Genomic DNA, 22,281 nt, shown 5'->3' on the forward strand with positions numbered 1-22,281 from the left:
GCCACATTTTCGAACTTCCCTTGTAAACCATCTTGAGCAAACTGGCTCTATCTATCTCTCTCTCTCTCTCCCTCTCACAGGAGTATCACCCTTCCTCCTTGGAGCTATTCATCTGCACAAAGCATTTCTTGCAAAGCAGACTCTCCCGCCAACGGCATTCTGCGGCATTTTCTCTTCTGTCCCACTCTGTAGCTCCCACCAAAAGACCCCAAACCAGGCCGCTGTCTGTCACGAAACTCCCTCTGCCTCTAGAACTTTCTCCTGATCCCACCTTCCTGATTGGCTGACATAACATTCCTAAGTTGAACAACATGACTTATTATCTCTAGCCGAAACCAAAACATTCTATCAGCAGGACACACCACTTTTGCAGAAAACTGCTAAAATGAAATACCTGAATACCTGCAGCATATCAGCAGAAATCTTAAGCAGGACTCTACACAGGTTTATAAGGTTATGAGAGGCATAGATAGAGTAGACAGTGAGTATCTTTTTCCCAGGGTTGAGATGTCTAATGCCAGAGACCATGCATTGAAGGTGAGAGGGGCACATTTTTTACTCAGAGAGTGGTGGATGACTGACAGTGTTCCCTCTAAGGTGAGCGCATGCATACATCTTTTGCTACAAGCATGCAAAGGAATTTGAACTGCACACAAAAGATTGTCACCCTATACCTCAAGTAAGTTTTTCTCACAATCGTCCACAATCACATTTCCTTTCTCAGTTTCTGATGCAGATGTGTTGACAACATGGAGTTTGCAATGATTAGTCTGCAGATTTTAGAACTGGCTCATTTATACTGTTTTTATTGAAGAAATTATTCAGTGCACACATGTGGTTATCACTGGGCAAAAAAAATTGCACAGAGCAAGATTTATGCGCACACTGGTCATTACAAATTAGAGGGAACTTTGATGCCTGGAATGTGCTGCCTGGTATGGTGGTAGAGACAAATACATAAAGGGCTTTTAAGAGACATTTAGATAGGCACAAATGTGGGGAAGATGGAGGGATGTGGACATTGTGTAGGTAGGAGGGATTAGTTTTGTTTTTTTTGTTTTACTTGTTAGCTGGTTTGCCACAATATTGTGGGTTGAATGGCCTGTACCTGTGCTGAACTGTTTGATGTGTCGATGTTTCTAATTCCTGCCAACGTCTGTAAGGAGTTTGTATGCTTTCCCTGTGACTGTGTGGGTTTCAAAGTTTAAAGTAAATGTATTATTAAAGTACATATATATGTCATGATATATTGTTCTGAGATACATTTTCTTCTGCGCATACACAGTAAGAAACAAAAAAAACAAGCAAAATAATAATAATAATAAATAAATATGCAATAAATATCGAGAACATGAGATGAAGAGTCCTTGAAATTGAGTTCATAGATTGTGGCAACATTTCAGTATCAGGTTAAGTGAATTTGAGTGACGTTATCCCGTTTGGTTCAACAGTCTGATAGTTGAGAGGTAATAGCTATTCCTGAACCTGGTGGTGTGGATCCTGAGGCTCCTACAACTTCTTCCTGATTATAGCAGAGAGAAGAGATCATGGCCAGGATGGTTCAGGTCCTTGATGATGAATGCTGCTTTCCTGTGACAGCGCTCCACGTAGATGTGCTCAATAGTAGAAAAGGCGTTACCTCTGATGGAGTATCTATTAATTTTTTCAGGTTTTTCCATTCAAGGGCATTGATATTTTATACCAGGCTATGATGCAACCAGTCAATTTACTCTCTACTGCACATCAATAGAAGTTTTCCAAAGTTTTATATGTCATGATGAATCTTCACAAACTTCTAAGAAATTAGAGGCACTGCCGTGTTGTCTTTGCAATAGTACATGTGCATCCTTTGGGTGCCCTGGTTTCCTCCCATATTCTAAAGGCATACAGTCAGTGTTAGTAAGTGGTACGCATGCTATGCAGGCACCGGAGGTCTGGCAACACTTAAACGCTGCCCCCAGAACAATCCTTGCTGATTTGATTGGAAGCCAAATGACACTTTTCATTGTATGTTTCAATGTTTTGATGTACATGGGACAAATAAGGTGAATCTCTCCCAAAAGATTTTAAACCACTATTGAACTTTAAAAGTTACAATGAATCTCCTACGCTGTTGCTCATTGTAAGTCAAGGGATATACAATCTTAATGGAAGTGGAACACAACGTGTAATACACAATATGTTATTCTGAAGTTGGGGTGATACATTATCATTTTTCTTTGCTCCTCCTCAGTCCACCAATCACCTTCTAGCCACTACCTTACCATTTCCTTCCCTATTTATGATCTCTGCCTTCCCACACCACTTTTTGTCATGCTGTAGGGTTTCAACCTGAAATAAAGACAATTCCTCGACGCCCTTAGATGCAGCTCAACCTGCTGAGTTCCTTCATCAGAGTATTTTTGTTGCAACCTTCATCCTTTGAACAGGGGATTCTTACTTAATCTTTTTAATGCTATGGGCCCCTTTGCAGTCATGTGAAGCCTATGGACCCCTTCTCAGAATAATCTATTTAAATATTTAAATTAAAACACATAAGATTACAATAGAAACCAATTATATCGAAATACAGTTATCAAAATATTAAAGAAAACAAATTTGTGATATAATAATATAAGTGGTTATATTCATAATGGAAGAAAATGCTAAATTTTAGTTAGAAGTTAGTGGAAAAAAATGTGAACTTTGACCCATCCAAATTCATGGAAGTCAGGTTAAGAAACCCAACTTTATATTATTGGGTTTAACTTGTGTGCCATTTAACTGCCTCATCTAAGCCTTGCTGAGTAGAATAATTCAGATTGCTGACTCTAGGGCCTCTCACAGGTTGCGTAAGGAACATCATATCACAGGAAATTAAATGGACGTTCCTCTGTATCTTCTTGTAGATTTCCTTGAGGGTATTGGCATGGGATTAAGCCACAAGCTCATCATCTCGAATGTAACAATGTTGGCAAAGGAGTTGATGAAAGGAGCTTAGAATGCATAGGAAAATGGGATGATATTTACTTAAAAGTGCAGCCAATGTTTTTTTTTAAATGTCTAACCACAAGTTACCATTTGACCTGAGTATTTCAGTAAAATATCAAATCATTACATTTATTCGTGTAGCAGCTTTTGTGTGCTTAGGTTGACATGAAATACAAACTCACCGACCTGCAGATAAAGAAAATTACACACACTTAAAATCCAAGAAATTAAGTAGGATGTTGTTTTTTTTCATTTGTTACTGACTTCAAAAAAGCCGGAAAAAAAGAATAACGTGATTGAAGGAAAGGATGTAGATTTAAATTGTGAAAGCTTCCTTCTTCTCTTTCTGAATAGGAAGCCCTAGAAGTTCTCCCCCTTTAGCACAAACACTTCATTATATTCAGCGGTGAGCTGCTGAGGTAACATCTTTAAAAATAATGGTCTATTTACCATTAGCTGAAGTAGTTGAAAGTTTTCCAGGAATCATTGAAATGGTGTCAGAAAAACTAGTCTCAGCAGGTTTGTGTGAAAGAACAGAATGTTGTGACTGGGTGATTTATAACAAAAAAAGGTATCTAGAAAGCACAATTTTCTACCTAGCTGCAAACTATAATTCATACTGATCTCCTATCAAGATAAAGTACCTTTTCTCTGAATGACCTATGTGGTTAAATGCTTTTGATAAATGTCAGCACATAACAGGTAACTGCATTACAAGCAGCCAAAATAAGCTGGATTTACCAGAAGATAAATCGCAAATTGTTCTTATCTCCCCACTTCCCCCCCATCCCCACCTATGTTGAACTCATTGACCCTCATGCCAATGTTTACTATTGACTTCAGGTAGTGTCGTGTTAATATCAGTCGCTACGATTTACAATGAGATAAAAGATTTCAGCTGCGCGCACACAAAATTATATTTGAGACATTTTTCCAAGTGGCTGGAAAATATTTACTCTTTAGCACAGTGGTTCCCAACCTAGGGTCCACAAACCCCTGGGGTAACAGTAGGCATCCATGGTAATAAAAAGGTTGGGATCCCCTGCTTTAGCAAGAAAACTTACAAGTCAATTTGCAACTTACAAGAAAACAAGCCAATCCTGTTAACACTATACCAATTAAGCCTTCACAACAGGAAAGGGCCAAAGGTAAAATTAAATGTGTGGGCCTGAAGCTGGGTATATCCACATCATTTCATTTGTCTTTCCAATCTAACTTCCTCAGGAAAACCTAGAAACAAGCTGTTGCAGCAGTTTTACGGGGATTGTACCTACTTTTGCGGAGGCAAAGGAAATTGTTTACGTCCTATTCCTACTCAAACTACTAAACAGACAGTGGTGGCAACTTCAAACAGCTATTGCTAAAATATGTCAAGTGACTTAATTCATTTACAAAGAAGAGTAATGGATGACAATTACTTCTTCGGAATAGAAATTGAAAAGGAGGAATGAAACTAAGAAGTGTAAAAGGCACCATGGCCATTAGAAGAACTTGTACATTGCCTGAAATCTAAATTAAAATTAAATATATGTATATGCATCTGTTGTCAGATCTGATGATGTGTCTTGGTCCAAATCATCAACTGTTTATTCCTCTCCATTGATAAATCCATAACACATAAGAGCAAAATGAGACCATTCAGCCCATCAAGTTTACTCCACCATTCCATTATGTCTGATTTATTATCCCTCTCAACTCCATTTTCCTGCCTTCCCCCGTTGCCTGACCTGCTGATTTCCTCCAGCATTGTATATGTGTGTGTTACTCAGGATTTCCAGCATCTGCAGAATCTCTTGTGTTTATTGCACACAATCAAATCCTAATAGATCTTTGCTTAAGATGTGCTGAAAGAGTTCACAGACAAAACAATGGTTGGAATGAACTTTTTCCAAGCTCAAAGTGCTTAAGAGTAACATTAGGGTTGTTGGCCATGTGTTCTGTTGGAAACAAACTGTTTTGTGCAGACAGGAGTTAGATGCAGACAAGGGTTCAACATATACCCAAATGGTAGGGCATTAAGCATTCATACCTTCCTGTAAGTATCAACATAATTAGACAGGATGAGGAAGAGGGCATTATTGTCAAGCTTGCCTTTATAGGTTTAGGCATGAAATAGAAAAGTGGGGATGTTATATTGCAACTTTACAAGACATAATTTGGCTCACACAGGTTGTTATATACAGTTCTGGTTGTCACACTATAGAAAGGATGCAGTTATGTTGGAGAGAGTATTGAGGAGAGTCACTGGATGTTGCCTAGATTGGAGGACTTCAGTCATGGGAAGAGTTTATATAACCTGAACAACACACACAAAATCCGGGAGAGTCTTGATGAAGGTTCTCAGCCCAAAACATTGACTCTTTACACTTTTCCGTAGATGCTGTCTGGCCTGCTAACTTCCTCCAGCATCTTGTGTGTGTTGCTTTGGATTTCCACCATCTGCAGATTTTTTTTGTGTTTGTTAGATAACGTGAGTTTGCTTTTCCTGGAGTGAAAAAGGCTGAGGGATAACCTATAGAGACACTGCGTATCAAGATATAAGAGGAATTGGTAGAGTAGATAATCAGAATCTTTTTCTCCCCCCATGGCACAGATATCAAAATCAAGAGGACATAGATTTAATGTGACAGGAAGCTGTTTTAAAGAAATGTGAGTGTAAAGTTTTATTTTACACAAAGTGGTTGATATTTTGGAATTTGCTGCCAAAGGAAGAGGTAGTGTCAGATGTAATCACAAACTTTCAGAGACCATTTAAACAGGCACTTAAAGAAATAAGGCAAGGAAGGAAATGGACCTTGTGTGGATCAATGGGACTGTACAGGTGACCATAAAAATCAGCATGGATGCAATAGCCCACAGACCTGTTTCAATGCTGTACAACTTTATAACTTACCAATGACTCTGTGTAAAATAAGCATAAGTCTTTCAAACTTCTTCATCAAACAAAAATGTACTACGATGTTCTTGCAGCTCAATAATGGCAAAAATATTCCAGGAAATTCCAGGCCTATCAGATAAAGTTAAAGCATGCGCATCTAATTCTGTTTTACTTCCAGCATGAAATAAACAATTTAACCTCTTTAAATTAGCAAAACCTAGTGCTGATATGTTAGGCCTATATGTGTGTAATACTACTAATGAGAATCATTTCAATCATATAACTTTTTAAGTCTTATTATATCTTGTATCTGATAGATCAATTAAAATGAGTTATCGCTGCTGACCATGAGCTCCAAACCTCTACATTTTGGATTCTTCTTTTATGTCTTTGTATTACAATAGACTTACTGTTTTGATTTAAAGATTCAGAAACAGAGCTGTGGAAAACTCAGATTGCAATCTGGGTCATGCCTGCCTTCCATCACTGTCATGAATCTCTTGTATTAAGTGAACAATGGTTTGGTTAAAGAAGTAAAAATGCATTCAGCTTCTTTCTTATTGTAGTTTCTTTACTCAGCTGTCACTGCCGCATATGTATCAGAATGCAATAAATGTGTCACAAGGAACCAGCTGAGGAAAGATAATAGTATTAATCTATAGTGCCCTAACGGTAGTCATTTTCATCCAACAGAAAATCAGGATTACAGTCAACGTGTTCAGTGTGTTGCAAGACTGGTGAAGAAACTTCCTAAACCGAACCATGATACCTTGAGAGTTCTCGTTACACATTTACAAAAGTAAGCCTTAAAATACATTTCTTTATTTATTATTTATTGTAGCATATAGGATTCCTTCAATAGTACTAATTCCCTTTGCAAGACGTATAAAAGTCAGGTCTTTTCTGGTTCTTAAAACTACAGGAGGAAGGTTTCATCTGATCATAATGCTTTAGTTACTAAAATTTAGTTATAAGTTAAATGCATCTTTTAAAATACATTAAGGGAAGATTAAAGGTAGAAAGTATTCCTGCCAGTCCTGATGAAGGATCTCAATACTTTATTTCTTCCCATAGATGCTGCCTGGCCTGTAGAGTTCCTTCAGCATTGTGTGTGTTACTCCTGTCAAATTACTATGCTTTTCTTAGAGGGATTCTATACTCTAGGGGTTTCCAAACATGGGGAACAGTTTTGCTTAATGGTATTGAACCATGGGATAAAACAGGTTGGGAACCCCTGCTCTGGTCCCTGAAAACCAACGCGGATACCAGTTTCCAAAAAAGCAATCAGAAAGCGTATTTTTATGATGCCCTTCAAGAAGAAAATAATTCTCATTTATGTGTGCCTTTCATAGTCAAAGTATAATCAATTAAAATCTGCTCTAATGAAGACGCCAAAACCAAAATATGTACAGTAAAATTGCAGAAAAAAGCACAACGGTAAATAATTTGATTATATTGCTAATACAAAATGGAACTACAATAATCCAGCATCTGATTGTTAGGGAATCCTGATAGTATAATTATATTATTATTATTATTATTATTATTATTATTATTATTATTATTATTATTATTATTATAACCAGATTGATTCCTGGGATGGCAGGACTTTCACATGAAGAAAGACTGGATCGACTAGGCTTATACTCACTGGAATTTAGAAGATTGAGGGGGGATCTTATTGAAACATATAAAATTCTAAAGGGATTGGACAGGCCAGATGTAGGAAGATTGTTTCCGATGTTGGGTAAGTCCAGAACAAGGGGTCACAGTTTAAGGATAAAGGGGAAGCCTTTTAGGACCGAGATGAGGAAAAACTTCTTCACACAGAGAGTGGTGAATCTGTGGAATTCTCTGCCACAGGAAACAGTTGAGGCCAGTTCATTGGCTATATTTAAGAGGAAGTTAGATATGGCCCTTGTGGCTAAAGGGATCAGGGGGTATGGAGAGAAAGCAGGTACAGGGTTTTGAGTTGGATGATCAGCCATGATCATACTGAATGGTGGTGCAGGCTCGAAGGGCCGAATGGCCTACTCCTGCACCTATTTTCTATGTTTCTATGTCGCTATGTTTCTATAACATCTGGCCCACTCATTAATCCAGAATGTGAGACAGAGGTCCAAAATGCAAGCAGAGTGTATGGGAAGGACCAGAGGTAGGGAGTATTGCTATGGCCATGGCAGTCATTTGGACAGTGGGATGAGGTATGAAAGAAACTAAGGATGGGATCGCTGGGGTCTAACACCAGGGGTCAGGAATGGTGTGTGGGTTTGCATCTGGAGTTGGGGTTCGAAATACTTGTTTGCACTGCTATTGTAAACGAAAGTAAAATAAAATTATAAGCATGAGAGCGTCTGCAGATGCTGAAAATCCAGAGCAACACATACAGAATGCTGGAGGGGCTCAACAGGTCTGGCAGCATGTGTGGAAATAAATGAACAGACTACGTTTCAGGTCAAGATCAGAACTTCACACTAAAGTAAAAGTGTGTTTGAGTATTAATGGGAGTAGCATCTAATAGTAAAGAAGATCTACAAGTCCACTGCTATCAAAGTCCCAAGGATGCTGGTTTATTGAATTTTTACTGAAATGGTTAAAGTTCAGGAGAATTTCCTTGCTCTTTTTTTTGCATTATAACTCAAGAAATGATGAAATAGACAGGACCTACAGCTAGAGCAGGGGTTCCCAACCTTTATACGTCACAAAGCCTTGCCATTAACCAAGAAGTCTGTGGATCTCAGGTTGGGAATGCCTGATCTAGAGCCTTATTCATGGAGTCTTACAAAATAGAGCACTACAACATAGAAACAGACTCTTTGGCCCATCAAGTCCATACTGACCTAGATTTATGCTTACTCCCATCTACCTGAACCTTTGCCTTCCATCCCCATCTTATCCATATAGCTATCCAAACTTCTCCTAAATGTTACACTTGAGCCAGCATCTACCACTTCCACTAGCAGCTTGTTCCACACTAACACAAGAAATTATTATTCTCAAATCCTCCACAAAGAAGGATACAAAGTTGCTAACATTTGAAGGCCTCTACAAGATTCTTATTTTCAATTTTCATTCTTTACTAAAAGTAATATTTTGCTACAGCTATTAACTTGGAATATAGATCTCTATCTTCAGATTAGCAGATTGACATTGACCCTGCTATATTCAGCTAATAATCCTGCTGTGAAGATCTGGATTCAGCTGTGCAGTTAAAAGTTTTTGATTCAACATTTGGCATTCACCGGTGGAATATTTCACACAAAAAGGGAATGTTTTATTACATTAACATCTAAGGCATACATTCCAAATGCAGTAAGTAGAATGGATCCTGTTAACATCAGCAGTTTTAGAGTATTTTCTTTGGGTAAGCATCTAGTTTCAGTTGCATAATTTCTTTCCAAGGACTTTGCTACTTTAATCAGAAATGATAAAGCAAAAATGATTCTCAATAATCAGAAAGTGATAATAAATATGTAAAATAGATTGAGGCTGAGACTGTGGGCCTACTCTGGCTGCTCCTGGCTTTGCGGCTGCAGGCTCCACATCGTTTTGCTCTGCTGTGTGATGAACTGAGGCTAAAGCTATGGGCCTGCTTTGGGCTTTATGTCTATGGATTCACTTTTGCTCTGAATGATGTTTACTTGTTTTTATTGCTTGCATGATTATTTTTTCTCTCTCTCTCTCTGCACATTGGGGGTTTGTTTGATTATTTTTCACTGGGTTCTTTTGGGTTTCTTGCTTTGTGGTTGCCTGTAAGGAGATGAATCTCAAAGTTGCATAATATGTACATGCTTTGATAATAAATGTACTTTGACTTTGATACATTCAAATGAAATCACTTTGAATTATAACTACTTAAACATAATTTGTAGACTGAGCAGACATAGGACATTTCTTCTCATCTGTGTTCACTGCTAACTAGATTGTTATTTGATTATTTGGCTGTAAAATGGGGTCAAATTAATCCCAAAGGCTTGGATTTACACCTTCCCCAAGAATGTATGTGGAACTATCATCTTTTTCATGTTGTGGAGGTTTAAAGAGAGTTGGCGTTCTCATTGGTGATTTTGGGAATTCTAATATCTGACTGGAGTTACAGTCAAATACCATCACAAAGCTAGATATAAACAGCAGGCAAAAAGAAACAACATAAATGAATGATCACCAGTCAGAGCAGAAACAGCTGGCAGCTGAATTGTAGCCAAAACTGCTGGAAACCACTAAGAGTCTTTTGAGATGGTGGCATATCAGATAAGGCTCTGTTGTGCACTGTTGAGATGCAGGTAAATGCAGGTTCAATGAGGGAGCAATAGGATTAAGTGTTCTGAGGGTGAAGAATGGAACCAGCAGATAGTGAAAAATGTTTATGAGTATAAAGCAAGGTCAAATAACCCAATAATGACCTTTGTTCTGACATGCTGTACATTCATTTAGCTTGTATCATTAGCGTAGCTGAGATCCAGAGAAGAGAAAATATAAATGACGTAAAGGCTAAAGTGGAAAAGACAAGTGAGATGAGATTTCTATCAAATGTTTTTAATAATGGTGTCAGATATGAGCACAGTCTTGAATTGCCTTTACTATCAAGAGAAAAGAATCTCATGGATAAGCAGGTACCTGAATGTGTAAACAGAAATACATAATAGTGCATTGGTAGTGGTATTGGATATAAAGGCATAATTTTAATTTATCCTGCCAATTCACTATTGTATGATTTACACTATAGTACAAAGGCTGAATTGTCCCAAAGGGAGTTAAGACCAATAGCAGCTCTCAGGCAAAAAAGCATTAGATATCAAGAAGGATCATCATACTCCTGCAGTTGTAGAAATGATTCAGACCTCATTTTGAATGAGTATATGTTAGTCTTATTTTAATTGGAATTTTTATCTCTCAATGTACGACAAAAGCAAACATTAAACACTACTTGCTCTCAACTTATGACAAGAAACAAACATGATTCAATTATTCAGCAGGTCAGGCAGCAGCTTCTATTGATCAATCATCAACTTGAGCTAATGTGCCAGCTTTTCCACCCTGATGCCACCAGGATCTACACAAATTTGACTGTTCAGACCTGTGCTGCCAGCTGCTGCTATGGAATTCCCATGGAGTCCCACGGGGTAGCATATATTTTCAATGAGCAATGTTATCAAACAGCACTTACTCTCAATAACCTACTCACCAATGCCCAGTCCAGCTGTCACTGGGGTTTCATAGCTCCAGATATTGGTCTAAATGTATACCCAAGTTTTGGAGGTGCGGTGAGAGTGACGGCCCTTGATGTTGATTATAATGTGCCCTTAAGGCACTCAGGCCAATGGACATCATAGGAAACACAGTGGTTAGAAAATGGCTTTGACTACCAAATGCAAATCATTCCAGCACCAGCATATCACTGCAAGAGCCTGTCAAGGCAATGTGTTAAGTATAATCATCTTCAGTTGCTTCATCACTTAACTTCCTTCCATCACACCAGAATTAAGGATATTCACTGATGGGTGAACGTTGTCCATTTCCACTCCCAGCTTTTAAATAAATGAACCAGACCTTGCCTGCACTTAACAAGTCTGAAACAATTTTTACTTATGCAATGAGAGGTGGCAAGTAATATGGCCCTAGAAAAGTACTATATAACGACCATCTCCAACAAAAGAGATGATAAACCATGACATTTAATAGCGTTATCATCATAAAGCCTGCACAATCAATATCCTGCGACCATTACTGACCAGAAACTCATCGGCACAAGCCACATAAAATGCAGGAACAGGTCAGAGGCTGGGAATCCATTGGTGAATGATTCACTTCCTGACATTCCAAGGCATAAGTCATGAGCGTGATTGATTTCTCAACTTGCCTGGATGAATGCAACTTCAATAAGAAGACCACTTGACTGGCAACCCCATCAACCAACATATATATATATATATATATATACACACACACACACACACCTTGCTAAAGGTACTCAACAGGTCAGGCAGCATCTATCAAAATGTTTCTGGATGAGACCCTATATCAGGACTGGAAATGAAGGGGGAAAATGCCAGAATAAGAAAGTTTGGAGGTGGGGAAGGGAAAGAGTACAAGCTAGAAGGTAATAGGTGAAACCAGGTGGGTGAGGGAGGGGTTGAAGTGAGAAGCTAGGAGATGATAGGTGGAAGAGACTGTTGAGTTCCTCCGGCATTTTGTGTGTGTTGCTCTGGATCTCCAGCATCTGCAGAATCTCTTGTGCTTATGATGCCAACCCCCATCAGTCACTCAAGATACTCATTCCTTTTTCCATAGTGGATACCATGCTTGACTAATCTGTTGGAGTTTTTCGAGGATGTAACCAGGAAGTTAGACGGGGGAGATCCAGTGAATGTAGTGTACCTCAATTTTCAGAAGGCATTTGATAAGGTCCCACATAGAAGATTGGTGGGTAAAATCAAAGCTCAGGGCATCGGGGGGAAGGCATTGACATGGATAGAAAACTGGTTGGCAGATAGAAAGCAAAGGGTAGCAGTGAATGGGTGTTTCTCGGAATGGCAGGTGGTGACTAGTGGGGTGCCACAGGGCTCAGTATTGGGACCACAGCTGTTTACCATTTACGTTAACGATTTGGATGAAGGCATAGAAAATAACATCAGCAAATTTGCTGATGATACTAAGCTGGGTGGCAGTGTGACATGTGATGAGGATGTTAGGAGAATTCAGGGTGACTTGGATAGGCTGGGTGAGTGGGCAGATACTTGGCAGATGGCGTTTAATGTGAATAAGTGTGAGGTTATCCACTTTGGGAGTAAGAACAGGAAGGCAGATTATTATCTGAACGGTGTAGAGTTGGGTAAGGGAGAAATACAAAGAGATCTCGGAGTCCTTGTTCATCAGTCACTGAAGGTAAATGAGCAAGTGCAGCAGGCAGTGAAGAAGGCTAATGGAATGTTGGCCTTTATTACAAAGGGAATTGAGTACAAGAGCAAGGAAATCCTCTTGCATTTGTACAGAGCCCTGGTGAGACCACACCTGGAGTATTGTGTACAGTCTTGGTCTCCAGGGTTAAGGAAGGACATCCTGGCTGTAGAGGAAGTGCAGCGTAGATTCATGAGGTTAATTCCTGGGATGTCTGGACTGTCTTACGCAGAGAGGTTAGAGAGACTGGGCTTGTACACGCTGGAATTAAGGAGATTGAGAGGGGATCTGATTGAAACATATAAGATTATTAAGGGATTGGACAAGATAGAGGCAGGAAATATGTTCCAGATGCTGGGAGAGTCCAGTACCAGAGGGCATGGTTTGAGAATAAGGGGTAGGTCATTTAGGACAGAGTTAAGGAAAAACTTCTTCTCCCAGAGAGTTGTGGGGGTCTGGATTGCACTGCCTCGGAAGGTAGTGGAGGCCAATTCTCTGGATGCTTTCAAGAAGGAGCTAGATAGGTATCTTATGGATAGGGGAATCAAGGGATATGGGGACAAGGCAGGAACTGGGTATTGATAGTAATTAATCAGCCATGATCTCAAAATGGCGGTGCAGGCTCGAAGGGCCGAATGGTCTACTTCTGCACCTATTGTCTATTGTCTATTGTCATCCATAAAATATACTACAGTTACTTTCCGAGGGTATTCCAACAGTGATTCCCGAACCCACAATACTACCATCAAAAATGGCAAAAGTTACAGGTCTATAGGAATACCACCTCCTGTAGTTTTCCATCTGAGTTGCACCTTATTATGGCTGGAAAAGGTATCATTGGCCCATTATCAACATTGCATTTAAAACAAGTATACCAAAATCAACAGCTTTGTGGAAATACCTTCACAGGAATGATGGCAACAGTTTAAGAATATCACTCTCATTCAAGGGGATTGGTGTTTCCATTCCAGGCCATGATGCAACCAGTCAATATCCTCTGCACCACACATCTATAGAAGTTTGTCAAAGTTTTAGATCTCATGCCAAATCTTTGGAAACTTTTAAGGAAGTAGAGGCAATACTCTGCTTTCTATGTGATTGCACTTATGTGCTGAGCTCACTACTGATGCTCTAAAATGATAGCACCGAGGAAGTTAAACTTGCTGACCCTCCTCACCCCTGACCTCCTAATGAGTACTAGCTTGTGGACCTCCAGGTTCCTCCTCAGCTCCTTGGTCTTGCTGACAGGTGAGAGGTTGGTGTTCTGGAACCACTCTGCCAGATTTTCAGTCCCCCTCCTACATGCTGATTTGTCACCACCTTTGATTTGGCCAATGACAGTGGTGTCATCAGCAAACTTAAGTATGGCATCAGAGATGTGCGTAGCCTCACAGTATAAAGCAAGTAGAGCAGGGGGCTAAGCACACAAGCTTGTGGTGCACCTGTGCTGATGGAGACTGTGGAGAAGATGCTGTTACCAATCTGAACTGACTGGGGTCTGTAAGTAAGGAAATCAAGGATCCAATTGCAAAAGGAGGTATTGAGTCCAACGTCATGAAACTTATTGATTAGCTTTGATAGTATTGAATGCCTAGCTGCGGTCAATAAAGAGCATCCTGGTGGATGCATCTCTGCTGTCTAGATGTTCCAAGGTTGAGTGAAGAACCAATGAAATGGCATCTGCTGTGGACCTGTTGTGTCCATAGGCAAATTAAAGCAAATCCATGTTGCTTCTCAGGCAGGAGTTGGCATGTTTCATCACCAACCTCTCAAAGTACTTCATACAATGGATCTAAGTGCTACGAGTTGATAACCATTGTGGCAGATTACCACATTCTTCTTAGGCACCAGTATAATTGCAACCTGTATGAAGCAGGTAGGCACCTCAGACAACTAAAATTAAAGATATCGGTGAACATTCCAGCCAGTTGATCAGCACAGATCTTTAATACTCAGCCAGGTACCCCATCTGAACTGGATGCTTTCCTGTGATCACCCTCCTGAAGTAGGTTCACAAGCTGGCCTCAGAGACAGGATCATCAGAGCTTGTGAAGTTTCCTCCATGTTTTGATGGTCAAAGCAAGCATGGAAGACATTAAGCTCATCTAGAAATGAAGACCTGTTGTCACCTATGTCGCTTGGTTTCACTTTGTAGAAGTTATCTGTATTCAAGCCCTTCTACAGCTGTCGAGCATCTTTCAGTGATTCAGGTTTAGTTCAGGTTGACAACTTCACCCATGAGATCGCTTTCCAGGGATCGTACCTGGACCCCTTGTATCTTACTTGGTCACGAGACCTGAATGCCTCTGATCTGGCCCTCAGCAGTTTATGGAACTCATGGTTCATCTAGTGCACCTGGTTGAGTTAGACTCTCATCTATGATTGTTTTTATAAAGTCCATGACAGCTGTGGTTTATTCATTCAGATCCTCAGATGTCATTGAACAAATCCCATAGTTGCTCCTCTCCTTCCGAGACCACCACTTTGTTGTTCTTATCTCTAAAGCCTTGCTCTTTAGTTTCTGCCTCTACGCAGGTAGGAGGAGGACAGCCAAGTTATCAGATTTCCCAAAATGCAGTCTAGGCACGGAACGATAAGCATTCCTTATTGTAGTATAGCGGTGGTTGAGTGTTTTGGATCTCTTGGTCCTGCAGATTATATGCCGAGGATAATTGGGCAGAGATTCCTTCAAAAAAGTGGCTGTTAAGAGAAAGATAAGTGAAACTTTATTTAAATTATTGTGTTTTTATTTGTATGAAACACATACTCAACAGCAATGGCAGTGTTAATAGTGAGTCCAGTGGTGGGGCTAAACCTGTTGTAAATGGCTGGTGCTACTGTGCGAAACTAAATTGTTGGGAGCTAGGTGTTGCAAGGACGTGGCTGTGGGGGGAACCCAAGTGCTGGACACAGGCACAGAGGCAGGATCAAGAGGTGTTAGCAGGAGAGTCTTGACACGGAGACGAGGTTCATGTACAGAATCCAGGAAAACGATGCGGAACTTAGCGAGAACTGCAGAGTGGAACAGAGTGAAGTAGCCAATGATTTCAGAGCAATGGAAGTTCTGCTCCACTATTTCTATGCAAATTCTGGATGACGTTTTAAATAGTTGCAGAATTTGCCAGTAATACTTCATTTAACTAGGATCCTCAATATTAGGCTTGTATGTGTGATAGAAACCTGTACAACCTGGATTCAATGTAACAACAGATTCTGTCACTGGTGACTCTGCATAGCAAGCATATAAAGGGAATTTCCATTATAAACTTGATTACAGGCATTTGTAATGGAAAAGGCTGATGTCATGACTGTACGCAAAGTGCATTCTTCAAATGCTACTTTTCCACCTTCCCTTGATGTGGATAAGTAGTCAAATCAAAATAAAGCCATGAGCTAAAGTGGGTTTAGAGGGAGGATGGGAATAGAAAGACCAAATTTGGAGATCCAAGTCATTTCTAATATTAGATTTATTACATTCTTAGTATTATTTTTATAAATTTATATTGTATTGAAAATTTGTAAATATTCATGATTACAATCACATTATGATTGTAATTTTAAGTATCATTTCCATTTTAAGTATAAATAAGTTAATACGAGATAAGTTGCTGACAGTTTTTTGTTTATCATAGATCATCTCATATAAAAGGTTGGTAAATGAAAATCAATTTAACTTGATTAGCATAAACTGAACTTGAATCCCTTAGTCAAATAGAGCAATTTTTCAAATTGAAATGAAAGGTTTATATTTACACTTTTAACAAAAAGAAAATTATGTTGAGCAGTACTGCTTTTGAAATTGTTTCAACTAGTCCGGAAAATATAAAACAAATTAAAATTAGCTGCATGTGAAAGTACAGGCCATAGCTTGAAAGATGTATAAGCATAGATACACTGCCTATGCATTTAATAGTATTTCCTGATAATCTTGGAAAGCCATCAAGCTGATCTTATCGTGCAGTTTACCTAGCAATATCTGGACTTTTATAATTTCCTTCGCAGATAAAGCAGTTTGACATTATTGTCCAACCCATAATGTAGGTGGGGAGAGTACAGGTTAAAAGTCCTTGAAGGCAGAATGCATTTAAGCAAAATTTTAACCATTTCAACATACATTTCTTTTAATAATCCTTCACCACATGGGGAAAAAAATGTCAAGAGATATGCAAGGTTATTATTGAGATATAAGCTAGGTGAAGATTTAGATCTATCTTCTATGCAAAACAACCAAACAGACAACTCAGCTTTTACCTTTCCTGTCCATTTTTTTTTACATTACCATAATTGCCACTCATTATTTTATCATGTAGCTGGTGTACAATTGCTCAATTTTTTTGTAGAATTACTCAGACCCTCTTTCATGTGTCATGAATTAACTGCGTTACCATTGTGTGCCTGAAGCAAGGGAGCTGAGGATTGATTCATTTCCTCAGTAAAATCCTGGTTAAGGGAGTTGCGGGGGGTGGGGGGGGGGGGGAAGGTTCATGAGAATGAGGGAAGAGAATGTGTTAAAAGGAGATTGAGAAGTGGGAGCAATAATTATAACTTTAAGTCGAGTGTCAGGAAAAGATTTTAAAATATGTTTCCTGAATTTTCAACTCTGGTGGGTTTTGCTAAACACATTACGTTATTGCATTGCGTACACGTTTTCAGAAGTATTCCACATTTTCACTTTTACTGATCAGGGATACATTCCTTTCTTATCAAGTTGATGATTGCAGGTGTTTACACCCACCTTCACTCCTCTCCTCAGAAATAACAGACTTTATAAATGGGTCCTCGAGAAAGGGATTAATAAAGAACAAATTTTATTGTCAGTGGTAAAGGGCCAAATTGCTGAATTTGAAGAAAACTCCTCACAATAATGAGCTTGTCAGTTTCAGCACATGAACTTCCTCTTTCCCCACATTAGTTGCTGACAGGCATCAGTTCAAAAGGAACTTTGGCATCCAGTAACCATGATGTCATCAATGTGGCTAAGCACCCAATGAAATCAAATGTTTCTAATAGATCATCAACCAGGAAGGAAAAATATATACTTTTATTTAGCTTTTAAACTTTGCATATCAGATGGTGAAATATTATAATCTCTTTTAAAAATAAAAAATATTGTCAAATCCATTACATGTTGAAATATACACAGGAAAATCACTGTCCCTACGTATAAAATTAGATATTTAGTGGCAGTTTGCGTTGATCTGTAATTATTGCTTAGTATAATACCAAAAATTTACATACACCATGCAGCAATCCATAAAATTTTCAAGGATTTTACAGTGAAAAAGGATAGTGGGACTCTGAAGTTTTAATCAGTTTGTTGACACAGGGAGATGGTGCTGAAAATCAACACACACTGGAGAGGAACAGCAACTTCGAAGTTTTCATCTTTAAATTCACATTTTTGTACCGCAAATTTAGTGCAGGTTTTTCCAATGTATATGATAGTAAATACTGACAACATCACAGCAATTACAGTCAGGAAACCTAGGCCATTCAAGCTGCCTAATAGCTAAACCACTTGAAAGCAAAAACTTCACACCATGAAGCTAGCAGCAAGTGAAACTTCTGTTAACATTGAGCAGAGATTGTTGAACTGAAATGTTTAGTGCTTATTTTATCTCCAAAGCAGGTACAGTGCATATAATTAAACCTGAAAATATAATTGAACCTGAAATTGAGGGACGACATTTTGATGAAAAACTCTTTGGTTTGATAAAAGAAGGGAAGACACTCAACATTCCTTGACTATTAAAAGTATCCATTTCAAAATATCTGTCCTTTTTTTAAAAAAAGGAAGCTCTTTGCAGCCAGAGGTACAGAGATCCCTTCCTTACTCCACAAAAATTGTGGCTATTGGACCCTGTCTATTATGCAGCATGACCCACTTATTGGAACTTACTAGGGAGCCTTATTCATTGACCTAGAATTGGTCTTTCTGCTGACAAGTGACCTGTGAAAGCACAGCATTGGTGTATGCTAATGAAACTGATTTCCATCTATCTTCAAGTGTCATAGAACACAGAACAGTACAGCTCAAGATCAGGCCATTTGGCCCAGTGTTGTGCTGGTTTAAAACTTAGTGATACAGTGTAGAGTAGGCCCTTTTGGCTCTTAGAGCAACTCTGCCCCAGCATGCACTGACAACCCCGATTTAACTCTCACCTAATCACCGGACAATTTACAAAGACCAATTAACCTCCCACTTGTGGAAAACCCATGCATTCTAAAGTCTCCTGACAGAGGACACTAGGACTGAGTTTCAAACTCCAATGCCCAAAGCTGCAGTAGTGTCACGCTAACCACTGTGTTATCGTGGTGCTCACAAAAAATAAAGCTAATGTGTCTGAGTTAAGTTAATACCTTGTACCTGCACACGGTCGATGTTCCTCTATTTGCTGCATGTTGATGTGACCTCTTAAATAACTCAATTACATCTCCGACCACTGCCACCCCTGGCAGTGTATTCCAGGGCCCCACCACTCGGTGTAAAAAAAACTTGCCCACGCACATCACCTTTGAACTTAACCCCTTTCACCTCTGATATTAGACATTTCAGCCCTGGGATAAAGATACAGGCTAATTAATCTATCTATGCCTCCCATCATTTCATAAACTCCAATCAGGTCTTCCCTTAGCATCCCCTCAGTGCCATGATTTAGATTCAAGCTGAATGCCCAGAGCTTTCCAATCATCTATACCAGCAGCCAACATGCTTAGATTAATTGTCTTATAGTCACGTACAAACTAGTGATTTACTTTGATTTATGCCCTAGAATTATCCATGTTGAACCACCACTTGGGTATCCTCCACTTCGTTTCAGATGAAAAGCTGGTGGATAACTGAGTAGCCAAGTTGTTGGCTCCCAGGAATACTAAGAATATTCACCACCTCCATTAAAGCCAAAAAGTTGTGTGTCTGAGTATTCAATTGTTCTTAATGTGGAATCATTACTCTTTGAGACTGTGTCATCTACCACTTTCTTTAAGTTATGTAATGAGAAATTTACTCCAATTGTATTACAAGCCTTTATTGGTGGATATGAATATTGCTGATTGTCTGATTGGCTGTGGAGCATTCCACAACAAGGGAGCATCCTTCCTTTGTCAATTGAAATGAAGTTGGCCTGGACCATCTCAAAACTTGGTTTCCAGTAGTTCCATTGCAGCAAAGAATTTTGAGCTATGAACTCTACTGAAATTATGGGGGGACATTATTCCTCATCCTCACTGTTATTACTAACTTTTCTTCATTCCCCAATCACAAGAATTTGGGAGGAACAAAAGTAGAGTTTAAATACAGACGAGTTATTTTGCTGGGCCGATATACTGTACATGTAGTAAATAGCAATGCAACTGGCAAAAGTGAAATCCTATTATGGTCATGGCAGACAATCTGGCAATCACAGCAGGATTCATAGAAAATCAGTTGATGAACATAAAGTAGAGGAACAATTTTAAGTTCCAAGTGAATATTAGATAGGCTTTTCATATATTAATTTGATTATTTTACCTCATAAGTCATGGGAAGCTTAAAGACTGAGTTATGTTTACCTGATAAGAAATTGACTACAGAATAGAAGAGTATTGGAATGAACCCAAAGGTGACTCAGAATAAGCAAACATAAAACACAATGGTATCAGTGAAACAGCCTACATGTTAAATTCTTCACTAACCAGAAAATAGTATGAGAAACATGTTCTTGAGCAGTGTAGCAGCTAATAATCATTGTTGACCCACCTTATCCACCATCTTTATCTAGAAAATTCAACTGATCATCTCGGGTTTAATTTGCTCTCAACCTAATGGCTTCACATCACCTTTAAATTAAAAATAGACTATGTGAGACAACATAGTATTTGTAACAACTCTCCAACTCCTTAAGCTCAGATGCATATCTGCCCCAAATGCTTCTGGGATACTATTTTTTGGGAGTGCTCCGGTAATGTGGATGCCACACCCATACCTACTGATGTGGTTCAACTTTATCCCGGAAAAAGCATGGAATTAAGCAACTCTGGATTGTGTACATGGATACTTTTGATCTACGTAAATTGCATTCCACTCCCAAATTAAAAGCATCTGCATAAATGGGAAATGCTTGCTTCCTATGTCTGGTGGTAATAGAACAAACTCTTACAAGTACATGTTCATGTGAATAGAAAGATCATGTTGAGAAAAACTCCAGGGGCATACCTTTTACACTCAGAAAAGTTTTAACATAATTCATGTACATCTTTTAATCATTTTAATGTTCTTTATGAAGAATTGCTTTGTATCTGCTGTAATATTCTCAAGAAACAATATCACCACTAAGATTAATGAAGAATCTTGTTACTGTAGTATAATCAAAGCCATTTGAGAGATTGCACAATTAAATGTGATGCGATTCTTTTTCAACATAGATACATATGACAGTGCCAGTTTATTTAATGTGATGTGGGAAATGAGAAAATGTAGTTGAACAGTCTTGGAGCATGTCTGATTAATTGGTTTGAGGCAGAAGGTAACTTCTGCAAGCTTTTCTACACTCTGTACTGTGTAGAGTTTGTAAAAGTGCCTATTTTAAGTAGGCATTAAATGAACAGCAAATACATGCTTACCAATTTGCATTGTCCATTGTTTGGTGTTCATGGTGTTCAGACCATCAGGAGATGCTGGAGGCAGTGAAGAGGGTGAGAGAGATCCTCTGTGTAAAAAAATCCTGTGTCAAAGTAACCTTAAATATACCTACTGACCTTCAACAAAGATGCTGTACTTATGACCCTAATGAGATGTGCCTAAGGGTAAAAAGGCATTGGTAACCAACTGCTATATCCTGTTGTATTATGGTTCAAATTAGATAATAATTAATTACCTGCAGAATCTTCAACGCTGTCTGTTAACATATTGGATTGTTTCCCATTTCTGTTGGCTTCCCCGCCATCTCAGTGCCCTTGGTTGGGTAATTATTTTTACTATATTAGCCCCTCTAATACTTAATATCTATTTTGAATCACATTATAGCTTCCATGTTTGTCTTTCTTAACAATTGTCAATCTTGATTAATGAACCTTCATTAATAGACATCCTGCTTTCTGGTCTCTACCTACAATTGCTGCTGATGCATGGAATCAATTAGTCTGTACAATGTGGTTTATTCTACTAAGATCTTGGGAGCAGGTCAGAGTTCATTGATGCTAATTGTAACAGTTGTGTTTTCATACAAGTAATAGTGCTTCACCTTTGGTGGATTTGAACAAAACATGCACCTTACTATTAAAATGATTGAAAGTAAGCCATTTGACTTTTCAAACTAGTTTCAGTTTTGTAAATCAGTCAGAACTCTTCCACAACACAAAATCCTTAAAAAGAAATCAACTTTAAACTTTTTTTGTGGATGTAATTCAATATGAAAGAGAAAAAAAAGTAAATTTTATTGCATCCTTCACAACTTCAGGGTATTCCAAAGTACTTTACTGCCAATATTTGAAGAGTAATGTATTTTGCAACCTAGGAAAGAATAGCTGCCAACTTTGTGCAGAACAGTACCTCACAA

At 38.7% G+C, this 22,281-nt stretch overlaps 1 protein-coding gene across 2 annotated transcripts in view; it reads left to right on the plus strand.

Annotated features, from left to right (window-relative positions):
* The window catches only part of LOC140714573 (rho GTPase-activating protein 15-like), a 734,693-nt gene that overhangs the window by 679,374 nt on the left and 33,038 nt on the right, over positions 1-22,281 (plus strand). Inside the window, exon 14 of one of the 2 annotated variants that reach the window (XM_073025883.1) lies at positions 6,542-6,647. The exons of the other annotated variant lie outside the window; for it this stretch is intronic. Within the exon in view, the coding sequence (XP_072881984.1) occupies positions 6,542-6,647 (106 nt within the window). The remainder of the gene's footprint in view (positions 1-6,541; positions 6,648-22,281) is intronic. 2 annotated transcript variants of the gene reach the window in all.

This window comes from Hemitrygon akajei, chromosome 2 (assembly GCF_048418815.1).
Source record: "Hemitrygon akajei chromosome 2, sHemAka1.3, whole genome shotgun sequence".
Classification (NCBI taxonomy): domain Eukaryota; kingdom Metazoa; phylum Chordata; class Chondrichthyes; order Myliobatiformes; family Dasyatidae; genus Hemitrygon; species Hemitrygon akajei.